The 12,489-nt window shown below is 36.0% G+C and overlaps 1 protein-coding gene across 1 annotated transcript in view; it reads left to right on the forward strand.

Annotated features, from left to right (window-relative positions):
- Positions 1–619: 619 nt before the first annotated feature.
- LOC128555024 (rab3 GTPase-activating protein catalytic subunit-like) overlaps positions 620–12,489 on the forward strand; it is a gene marked incomplete at its 5' end in the record, with an annotated part of 30,870 nt that continues 19,000 nt past the window's right edge. Inside the window, 7 exon segments of the mRNA XM_053536376.1 lie at positions 620–712; positions 2,710–2,870; positions 3,461–3,553; positions 4,735–4,907; positions 5,776–5,830; positions 6,128–6,527; positions 6,529–6,880. Of these exon segments, the coding sequence (XP_053392351.1) occupies positions 620–712; positions 2,710–2,870; positions 3,461–3,553; positions 4,735–4,907; positions 5,776–5,830; positions 6,128–6,527; positions 6,529–6,880 (1,327 nt within the window).

Here is a 12,489-nt window from a genome sequence, read left to right on the forward strand (position 1 = left end):
AAACTAGGTCAGTAGGTCTAAAAATAGAAAAAACCTTGTGACCTCTCTAGAGGCCATATTTCTCAATGGATCTTCATGAAAATTGGTGAGAATGATCAGCTTGATGATATCTAGGTCAGGTTCGTAACTGGGTCATGTGCGGTCAAAAACTAGGTCAGTAGGTCGAAGAATAGAAAAACCTTGTGACCTCTCTAGAGGCCATATTTTTCACGAGATCTTCATGAAAATTGGTGAGAATGTTCACCTTGATGATATCTAGGTCAAGTTTAGAAGTGGATCACGTGCCTTCAAAAACTAGGTCATTAGGTCAAATAATAGAAAAACCTTGTGACCTCTCTAGAGGCCATATTTTTCAATGGATCTTCATGAAAATTGGTCAGAATTTTTTATCTTGATGATATCTAGGTCACATATGCTCAAAAACTAGGTCACTATGTCAAATAATAGAAATAACGATGTCATACTCAGTTGAACACTGGGTCATGTGGAGATAGGTGAGCGATTCAGGACCATCATGGTCCTCTTGTTCTTGAAATTTGGGCATGTTTTTTTAGCACAGGTTTGAATGTACATGGGTTTTCTTGTATATAATTCTTGCATATTTCTTCCTTTATTTCAGGAGAGTATCTGATTAATTTTTTGGCACTGTGCCACAGAAAAGAGACATTAGACCAGCTGATTGGAGGATTTGGCTCAGAAATGAGAGAAAGTGGTAAGATTCTGTTTGATCACTATTATTATTATTATTATTATACCAGATTTGTTGAGCGCCCTTTTCATATGGAATATACGTTCAATGGCACTTTACAATTAAACATGTGACACATCGCAGATATGTACGAAAATAACAAAACATGACATATGCAATCACAAAACTGAAACTGAACAATTTGATTAAACGCCTTTTTTATCATGAGTTAAATATGTTTTGTAATCTAGACAAACATTATGGTAGTTGTCCAATATAAACAATCTCCGAGAGCCAGATATTTCCATTCACACCTTCAACCAGTGATAGATTTTTTTTCTTGACATATTACTCTTCAGCTGGTAGAAAAAATGAAATAAAGTGAATGCTTTTCATTTAAGCTCTATTTTATTATAATAGCCTATGAATTTAAGCATTCATCTATAAATTGCAGTAAGTTAGTCATCTTAACATGCTGGGGTGTAACATGAGTCTTCTAGCATCGTCAAAAAACAGGGGGAAATCCTTAAAATACCTTTTCTTTACTTTTGTGTCATTTAAAAAAAAGTTCAGTTGACACTTGAGTACATATTTAAATGTTCATCGCGTTTCTCAGTAAAGAAGTGGTATATTTTTTCTGGTTCGTCAGTTAGTTGATCCATGCAATGTTTGGGTTACAATCATTAACTGTATAGAATGCTTGGATGTTTTATTGACATAGGGTTGTTGATTATAGTCAGTAGATGATTCCCATCGTTTTAGGGTCAATACACCAAAGGTCAAGGGCATAATGATAGTTTGAAAATGGTTTATAATCAATATCTGGAGAATGCTGGGGATTATGATGCCAAAATTCAGCCAAGAAGAATAATAGCAGACTTGGTTTGATTGTGTCTGTTTATAAGAGGTAATGAAATGTGCAACATCTCTCACGCTCTCTAGCATCGGAAGTTGTGCATCTATTGTTTTGATTTGGATCAGTTATTAAGACCAGAGCTATAGCCCTTTACTGTCAGAAGTATTTATAAAAGGCCAAAAAGTTTGTGCCACATGTATTTCAAAAAGTGTATGACCTAGAGTCACGAAACATTACAGGATTGTTATTCAGCGAGGGTTCAACACAATAAGGGCGTATCTACATATAATAACTATATGCAGATACGCCCTTATTGCGTTGAACCCTCGTAATATGAAATTATGCATCTGTGTGATTTTGTTTGGGATATTATTCTGCACGACCAAAGTTATGGCCTTTGACTACTGTAAAAGCAGAAATATTTGTGAAGGGTTAATTTCCACTAAATTTGTGAGGTCCCGTACCTTGGGAACTTTAATCCTCATGTGAATATCAAGCATTAATATAATGCAAATCAAGAAAATCTTGTCATCATACAGACCTTCCTCAACATAGCAAATTAAAGCAGTCATATTTAGGAACTGTGGTTATGTTCTGTGTTTCCCATATACAGGTAGTATCATTTTAAAAAGAATAAAACAAACTGCAATTTTGACCTCACTAAAATATGTACAGTAAGTCAAAAATATGCATTAAGGGCCCAAAAGTTTGTGTCACAAATACAACAAAATGTAATAAAAATCTCAAAAATGTATTTTAATTGGAGTTATTGAAAATCGGAATGTTGTTCAGCAGGTGAAGTTGTCCACTTGCGGTTTCATTTTGAATGTAATCAATACCTTACCCCTCCTACTCTCCCCTCTCTGAAAAATGCACTGATTTTTTTTTTACTTCAGTTTCTTTTATGTGTCTCTTGATGATGTTTGTAGTATCTTTACCCTCCTGGCGTTACTCACTCCCATACCCAAGGTAATATGAAAGTTGAACTTGTCATAAAGTAACAAATTAGCATACAGTGACAGAAAGTGAGAGCACCAGAGTCCTATAAACCGATATCCAGTCATACCTTTTATTCCTCTGGCAGCTCATGCTATCTTATAACTATTAACGAGGTATCTCTGAATGACCATCATAGAGTATACAATCAGTTTTGTATATATTTTAGATTCTGCGGGAGAAATAAGCAATGCTCTTCAGAAGTTGACCGAGCCATCAGTTGGATACAACATTCCTTCATTAACATCATATGTCTCACAACCACAGAAACAGGCAACCAAAACCAGGGATGCTCCCATACAGGGGGAACTTCTGGACCAGATTCTGCAAGTAAGTACTGGAACATTCCTTCATTAGTGTAGTATATCTCACAACACCAGCGATATTCCAGTAGTTACTAGTCGAACTCTTGGGTCAATACAAGTCAGGAAGGAACATCCCATCATTCATGCCATTTGTATCACTACCCCAGAAACAAACTAGCAAGAACAAGGATGTTCCTATGTGATACTTCTGGACCAAATTGTACAAGTAAATAATGGAACATTCCTTAATTTATACCATATGTATCACAAACAAGCAAAGTCAGAGATGCTTCAAAAAAAGAGAAATTGTGCAAGTGAGTGAACATTCTTTGATTATGCCACAACCCCAGGCCAGCATGAGCTAGGATGTGCTAGTAAAGATGTACTCTAGGAAGGGATGCTTTTAGTCCCACTGTATGGTTATAAAGGTCATATATAGGCACTATGTAGGTAATAAGTATGTAATTCACCATAGCATAAAACTAAGTAGGAGTAGCATGCCATATACATGGGAAACTGGTGGGCTGAGATCACAGCATAGAAAACTATTTGATATAAATGTAACCCTGTATATCCATGTTTTTATAAAACAAAGGTTACTGTGTGTATTTTCAGTTCCTGTTCCCTGATGCAGCCAAACCAATGTCTGTAGACAAGTCAGATAGTGCGGAGACAAACACAACTCTGCAGACCTCTCAGACTGTCAGGGTAATTCATCTATGTGAATTGTGCATGCTGATGTCTTATCAAGGATGTACAAGTTTACGCAATTTTAACTTATCAATAATTAAATGAAATTACTATAGGCTAATTGTACAGTGATTGCTGCAGAATGAAAGCAAACCATAATATATGCACATCAATTATAAACACTGTTTCTAAGTTAAGTAAAGTATGGCTTTCATCTTTGCTTTATTTTCAAAGTGGCATTGAAGACATTTTTAATGCAGATATTGCCAGTTCATTTCCTTCAGTTTATATCATTTATAAAAGAAAGATCAAAGCTAATATACATCTGGCATAAATCCATTTATGCATATATCTTTTCAAAGCCTGACCTTTGTTGTTTTTTTTTTTGAGCCATAGAATTAACTTTCAGCCCATACAGTAATAAAGAATGCAGTATCAGCTTCACATGATAATATACCCCTTATGACCTTTCAGCCAAAGCATCTGTACTTTGTGATACTGTAAAATCATTTAATTTTGTGGCATTAAATTTCATGGTTTTGGTCAAGACGGCAATTTCATGGGATATGAATTTGTGGATTTCAACTTTTGAACATAAAATGAATTGGAATTTTATTTGTTTGTTGGAATTAACTTTCGTGGATTGACTCAACCACGAAATCCACGAAAATTAGTCCCCAAAGAATATTAATGATTTCACAGTAAGTGACTCTATCTATGTTAATGCCTTGACATCCAAACATTATAGCATAATATTAGTTAACTTAATTTCACTGAAACTGTGATCCGTTCACCACAGTTTCCAAACAAAATGCTCTTCAGTAAATATGGAAATTAGCTTTGTTGGAAAGGTGATTGTAAATCCAATTATTGTCTTCAAATTTGTTTAAAAATAGAAAGAGAACGATGTAAAGTATTAAGTTCCATAAAACTCTGACCTCTTGAAGTCTCTTTGGGATTACCAAAATGCCTGAGTTATCACATTTTGACTGATCCAAACATAGAAAGTATAAGGAAAATCGTTTTGTAGCATATAAATTGCTTGAATCAGCGTTGGTGCTGTACCTGTTGATGTTTTATTGATCATCTTTCACTATACTATGTCAAATGATAACTCGTCAAGTTCAGTTTGAGTACAAAGTTGAACAAGCCCTGATAAATATTTACTGGTAAGGTAATTTTCCTCATTGTTTTTACAGGAACTCCCCAAACAGTTAAAGTCAGCACCAGTAGATGGACTGTTACACAAGCTGTCTATATGTCTGTGTGTGTTGAATCACAACCGTGGTGGTCTGTTTGCTGTGGCCCAGATATGGCAAGAGTTTGTACTAGAGATGAGATACAGATGGGAACATAACTACTTTATAGAAGGGTACATTGTATTTGTTTTACTTATTTACTAAGTTAAGCACACACTATAAGCTCTGTGGGAGAAGCACCTTGTATCAGGAGGTCACAAGTTTGACCCCTGAGCTTTGAGAAGATCTACATTACCATTTGAAAAGAGACTGTTATATCTGGAGTTATTTTTCCTACCAATATGGGGTGTTTGTCAGTTTACTCGCAGAGAACAAGGTAGTCGTGGTGCAGACACCAGTGTCAATAGTTAGGTAAACTGCCTGCTGTTATATAACTAAAACACTGTATAAAACAGGCTGTTATACCAATATAAAAATACTGATATGACTTGCAAGGCTATTTTACAAAATGGATTGCATAGTGTTGGTGCTAGTTCATTCTCTGCCTCTGTTTCTTTTGTTTTCCAGTGAGTATTACCTGTATTTAGGAGCACTTGGTTAATTAGCTGACTGCCAATAATATCTATAAATCAATTTCATAAATGAATCTCAAATGCTACTGTTGAAAAATAACAGTGTTATACTTAATCTAAGCATCAGAAACACAAACCACTTTTAGAAAATATTTATACATTGTAAGATTTATTTGCTTTGTCACTGTTACAGGTTTCTTGTGTAATTATTTTGTTGCTTGGATACTGTGAAATTATTTAATTTCGTGGGCATAGATTTTCATGGTTTTGGACAAAACGGCAATTCGTGGGGATATGAATTTGTGGATTTCAACTTTTGAACATAAAATATATGGGAATTTTACTTGTTTGTTGGGATGAAATTTCGTGGATTGACTCAACCACGAAATCCACGAAAATTAGTCCCCCACGAATATTAATGATTTCACAGTATTTGTTTCATAAAAATGCAATAGCCTTTTTATTACAGGTTAGAAAAGGGACCTCCAAATTTAGGATCTTGTTTACTCCATCAAAAATTACAGGTAAAAAAATATTTTCTTGAGTTTCCACTCCCTTGTTTAAAATATATTATTATGCAACATATTACCTAAAAAGCCATTTTAGCATATATTGATAATGCTGAATGTATGATGAGGCAGATGGGCTACTTAAGTATCGACAAATTTAAAATATATAAGATGTTCTATGGAACTATGTTACAGTTTACTGTGATATGATTCTCAAAAAGATTGTTAAATTAGTATGAAAGTCCTCTATTTTCAACAGTGCCAGGTTTACTTTTAAATAAATATAAACATTATTCATATATTCTGTTTCAGATGTTAAATTGCTGTATAGAACATAAGAAAAAAAGGGAACAACTTCATAAAGGTTATACAGGGGAACTTGACTCACCTCCAAATTCCCCGTACAGGGGCCCATCAACTTCACAGGTGTCAAGGTCAATGTCTCAAGAGGATGCTTTCAATATCCAATCAGATAACAGTGCTGGACAGAATGATTGTGACATGAATCAGGCTGGGGCATCTGGACACCAGTCAAGTGACAGTGCAGAAAAATCGAGAAAACCAAGTGCAATAAAAAGTTTAAATAAGACTGGTTCCCAAGACTTGCAAGTTCAGGAGAGTCTAGTGATGAAGATGAATTCTTTGAGTGTAATGATGATGAGAATAACCAGTCTGGTGAAAAAGATGAAGATACTTCAGCAGAGAACAGACTACAGAAACTGGTAATGAAAGCCAGTCTGTTGATAATGATGATAACCAGACTGAAACTGAAATGGAATGTGAACCAGTCAATACTTCACAGACTAGTTCTCTAAATACATCATTGACTGAGTCTCAAATAAGAGAAATGACTGGTTCTGAGCAAAGACAAAGTGTTAGCAATGTTTCTGTAGTAAGTGACTCAGCATTTAAGGAGAGCTATTCCTATAAACCAGAAGGAAGGCTGGCACCTTTCCAAGAGTTAAAGTTGGTAAATTGTGAAGAAAAAATGTACATACCAATAACACAGGAGCCAGCTCCAATGACCGAAGATATGTTGGAAGAACATGCTGAAGTTCTTGCAAAGTTAGTATTTCAGTTGATTCAGAATATTAAATCTTACTTTTGTTAAAAATATTTTCTGTTTTCTGTTAATTTTTGAAATTCTAGCTCAATGTAAGTGGTTAATAATACCAAATTTTGATCATTTGTCAGGAGAAGTAGGATAAAAGGATGAGTCATGTTTGTAATGGCCTGGTGTGGAAGATTCTTGAGGCATATAGTGTACTACCAGTCTGTCAGTCATTTTGTCCATCAATCACACTTCTTGTGGAATCAGTGCCACTTATATTTTGCATCCAGTTCAAATGAAATTTGTTATACACCATCATCTTGAAGTGGACATATGCATGGTATCAGAACTTTCATGTCAGGTTAAGTTTTTCGTACCAGTCCACATTTTGACAAAGTCTTTTGAGATAAAGCTTTGAAACTTTCAACACTTGTTTACCATCACCATGGCCAGTTATAGGCAGGAGCACATAACTCCATCAAGGATTTTGGCTGAATTACGGCCCCTTTTGACTTAGAAATCATGGTTAAGTTTTTCGTACCAGTTCATATTTTGACAAAGTCATTTGAGGTAAAGCTTTGAAACTTTCAACACTTGTTTACCATCACCATGGCCAGTTATAGGCAAGAGTACATAACTCCATCAAGGATTTTGGCTGAATTATGGCCCTTTTCAACTTAGAAATCTTGGTTAAGTTTTTCATACCAGTTCATATTTTGACAAAGTCTTTTGAGATAAAGCTTTGAAACTTTCAGCACCTGTTAACCATCACCATATCCAGTTATAGGCAAGAGTACATAACTCCGTCAAGGATTTTGGCTGAATAATGGCCCCTTTTGACTTAGAAATCTTGGTTAAGTTTTTCGTACCAGTTCATATTTTGTGTAAAGTGTTTGACATATGGCTTTGAAACTTTTATCACTTGTTCAGTATAATAGTCTCTATCTGTAGGAAAGAGTACATAACTCTGTCATCTATTTTGGCTGAATTATAGCCCTTATAAGACTTGGAAATTTGTTCCGTTTTCATACAAGTCCACGTTTTGTCAAACTATTTGACATATTGCTTTTAAACTTTGAACACTTGTTTATCATCATGATTGCCATCTGTAGGCAAGAGTACATAACTCTGACAACTATTTTGGCTGAAATACGGCCCTTTTTGGACTTTGAAATTGGTTCACACATTGCCATTTAGTGCAAGACTTATCGAAATCCACAAATACAGGAACATTTTTTGTATAATCTATTTTTAGCTCACCTGTCACAAAGTGACAAGGTGAGCTTTTGTGATCACGCGGTGTCCGTCGTCTGTCCGTGCGTCCGTAAACTTTTGCTTGTGACCACTCTAGAGGTCACATTTTTCATGGGATCTTTATGAAAGTTGGTCAGAATGTTCATCTTGATGATATCTAGGTCAACTTCGAAAGTGGGTCACGTGCCTTCAAAAACTAGGTCAGTAGGTCTAAAAATAGAAAAACCTTGTGACCTCTCTAGAGGCCATATATTTCACAAGATCTTCATGAAAATTGGTCGGAATGTTCACCTTGATGATATCTAGGTCAAGTTCGAAACTGGGTCACGTGCCGTCAAAAACTAGGTCAGTAGATCTAAAAATAGAAAAACCTTGTGACCTCTCTAGAGGCCATATATTTCATAAGATCTTCATGAAATTTGGTCAGAACGTTCACCTTGATGATATGTAGGTCAAGTTCGAAAGTGGGTCACGTGCCGTCAAAAACTAGGTCAGCAGAGCCCACGCTGTCGTTCGCCACTCGAGCCATTTGGCGAATCTGCGATGAAAGTGGCGAAGAAAAATCGCGAGTGGCGAAAATGAAAAAATGTTCGTAATTTGGACCGCCATTTTGTTTCAGACGTTCTAAATCGTAACCTCCGAGAAATTATTTTAAAAAAACAGTTGACTGGTTCCGATAATTTTACCTTATAAAATTAACTTACTTCGGGATAGTACTACCCAGTCTGCGTTTACTTTACAATGTGTAATAAGCATCTTGACACGCGAGAAGATGCAATTTGCAATCCATTAGCAACCGATTATCGGGTTAAAATAATCTTTTTGTTTTGTTGTCATTACGGCAGATTAAATGATTGATGCCTTTAATTTCCATGGATCAAATAATTAATAAATAAATCTGCAAAATAATGAATGGTTTGATGAATTTTTAACGTTGTCGCCACCGTCAGACAGTATCTTAGTCACAGGCACGGGTCCAGTGTATTTTTTGTTTAATATAAAAATCCATTTTTTTCACACAAATATACTTTTTATATGTTAGTCAAATGAAAAAAAAATGATGACAAAAAATCCGGTCACAATATCATACACGACACTGACCGGATTTTTGTCATCATTTATTTTTTCATTTTTTTTTCATTTGACTAACGTAAGAAAAGCATATTTGTGTGAAAAAAGGTTGTTTTTTTATATTAATCAAAAAAAAAAAAAAAAAATACACTGGACCCGTGTCTGTGATCTTAGTAAGTAATTAGTAAAAGTGTTTGCCAAGCTTTTTGAATGTATTTAAAAGTTAGGAATGGATTTGAAATGTAATCCTGTATCAGGGTAGATTTCTCGGAAGCACAGAGCACCAAAAACACAGCCCCGGGCCATGCATTTACATAGTGGGCCCCACAACAAAAAGAAGCTGTAATGGAAAAATATTTCAGACAGGTTGCTTCAAAAAATCCAACAACATTTTAAAATACAAAACTTGCTTAAGAGTTATACCCACTTTCATTCAAAAGTCCCCCTATATAGCTAGAATATCACCATTTGCTTAGGAAGTAACAAAAATTTTCAAACACGCCGCGGAAGGGAAACCTCTGCAGCATCCTCCCTACCGTTCCCGAGAAAAAAAGTGGCTCCAACTTTTTTCAGCCCAGTGTGGGCCCTGGGTCAGTAGGTCAAATAATAGAAAAACCTTGTGACCTCTCTAAAGGCCATATTTTCATGGATCTGTATGAAAGTTGGTCGGAATGTTCATCTTGATGATATCTAGGTCAAGTTCCAAACTGGGTCACGTGCCGTCAAAAACTAGGTCAGTAGGTCTTGAATAGAAAAACCCTTGTGACCCTTGAGAGGCCATATATTTCAGAGATCTTCTTGAAAATTGGTTTGAATGTTCATCTTTATGATATCTAGGTCAACTTCGAAACTGGGTCACGTGCCCTCAAAAACTAGGTCAGAGGTCAAATAATAGAAAAACCTTGTGACCTCTCTAGAGGCCATATTTTTCATGGGATCTGTATGAAAGTTGGTCTGAATGTTCATCTTGGTGATATCTAGGTCAAGTTTGAAAGTGGGTCACGTGCCTTCAAAAAGTAGGTCAGTAGGTCAAATAACGAAAAAACGTTGTGACCTCTCTAGAGGCCATATTTTTCATGGGATCTGTATGAAAGTTGGTCTGACTGTTTTTCTTGATGATATATAGGTCAAGTTTGAAACTGGGTCAACTGCGATCAAAACCTAGGACAGTAGGTCTTAAAACAGAAAAACCTTGTGACCTCTCTGGAGGCCATACCCTTGAATTGATCTTCATGAAAATTGGTCAGAATGTTCATCTTGATGATATCTAGGTCAAGTTTGAAACTGGTCACCTGCCTTAAAAAACTAGGTCAGTAGGTCAAATAATAAAAAACCTTATGACCTCTCTAGAGGCCATCTTTCATGGGATCTGTATGAAAGTTGGTCTGAAGGTTCATCTTGATGATATCTAGGTCAAGTTTGAAAGTGGGTCAACTGCGGTTAAAAACTAGGTCAGTAGGTCTAAAATAATTAAAATCTTTTGACCTCTCTAGAGGCCATATTTTTCAATGGATCTTCATGAAAATTGATCTGAATGTTCACCTTGATGATATCTAGGTCATTTTTGAAACTGGGTCACGTGGGGTCAAAAACTAGGTCAGTAGGTATAAAAATAAAAAACCTTGTGACCTCTCTAGAGGCCATATTTTTCATGAGATCTTCATGAAAATTAGTGAGAATGTTCACCTTGTTAATATCTAGATAAAGTTGAAAACAGGGTCACGTACCTTCGAAAACTAGGTCCATAGGTCAAATAATAGAAAAACCTTGTGACCTCTCTAGAGACCATATTTTTCAATGGATCTTCATGAAAATTGGTCAGAATTTTTATCTTGATAATATCTAGGTCAAGTTTAAAACTGGGTCACATGAGCTCAAAAACTAGGTCACTATGTCAAATAATAGAAAAAACGACGTCATACTCAAAACTGGGTCAAACTGGGTCATGTGGGAAGAGGTGAGTAATTCAGGACCATCATGGTCCTCTTGTTATGTCAGGGACACTTTGGGGACATCTCTTGGTGGCATCCCTCTAGAATTTTGAAATTAGAGTGTAGTTTCAGGTAATTGCATTTGTTGGGTAAAGAAAAAGTGAGTCAGTGAGTGCTATCATAAAAAAAACTCTGAGTCTATTAAGTATGAAGTGTAAGTAAGGCTGTAAAACAGAAGGCATTTAGTGCTATGTTATAGATAGAGTTTATTAAGTGAATTCTTTGTGAAAAAGAAATCGATAGGAAGGGAAACGGAAAAGAAACCAATAGGAAGGGAAATGGAAAAGAAACCAATAGGAAGGGAAAAGGAGTGTAGCGGAGTGACTGACCAAGGTTTCTTTTTCTCGAAGAATTCTTTTCATGGACTCTATCTGACAGTGTGAAATCTGTGTTTGACCAATCAGAATTGTTGAGTCATGTGTCGACGCTCTTCAGTATGTAGAGATGTTCTTCGAAAATTATTGTTATAGTCACATTGATCTTCAGGGACAAGAAGCCACATTTTTAGCTCACCTGTCACAAAGTGACAAAGTGAGCTATTGTGACCGCTTGATGTCCGCCGTGCGTCGCCCGTCAACAATTTCTAAAAAATCTTTTCTTGAAAACCACTGGGCAGAATTACACCAAACTTCACAGGAATGATCCTTGGGTGGCCCCCTTTCAAAATTATTCAAAGAATTGAATTCCATGCAGAACTCTGGTTGCCATGGCAACCAAAAGGAAAAACTTAAAAAAATCTTCTTCTCAAAAACCAGAAGCCCTAGAGCTTAGATATTTGGTTTGAAGCATTTCCTAGTGGACCTCTACCAAATTTGTTCAAATCATGACCCTGGGGTCAAAATTGACCCCGCCCCATGGGGTTACTTGATTTTACATAGGAAAATCTTAAAAAATCTTCTTTTCAAAAACCAGAAGCCCTAGAGCTTAGATATTTGACATGTAGCATTGCCTAGTGGACCTCTACTAAAGTTATTCAAATCATGACCCGGGGTCAAAATTGACCCTGTCCAGGGGGTCACTTGATTTTACATAGGAAAATCTTCAAAATTTTTAAAAGTAAACCAGAAGGCCTAGAGCTTAGATATTTCACATGTAGCATTGCCTAGTGGACCTCTACAACATTTGTTCAAATCATGACCCCTGGGGTCAAAATTGATCCCGCCCCATGGGGTTACTTGATTTTACATAGGAAAATCTTCAAAAAATTTCTAAAAATAAACCAGAAGGCCTAGATCTTAGGTATTTGACATATAGCATTACCTAGTAGACTTCTACAAAATTTGTTCAAATCATGACCCCCGCCTCAT

Source organism: Mercenaria mercenaria, unplaced genomic scaffold (assembly GCF_021730395.1).
Source record: "Mercenaria mercenaria strain notata unplaced genomic scaffold, MADL_Memer_1 contig_954, whole genome shotgun sequence".
Taxonomy (NCBI): domain Eukaryota; kingdom Metazoa; phylum Mollusca; class Bivalvia; order Venerida; family Veneridae; genus Mercenaria; species Mercenaria mercenaria.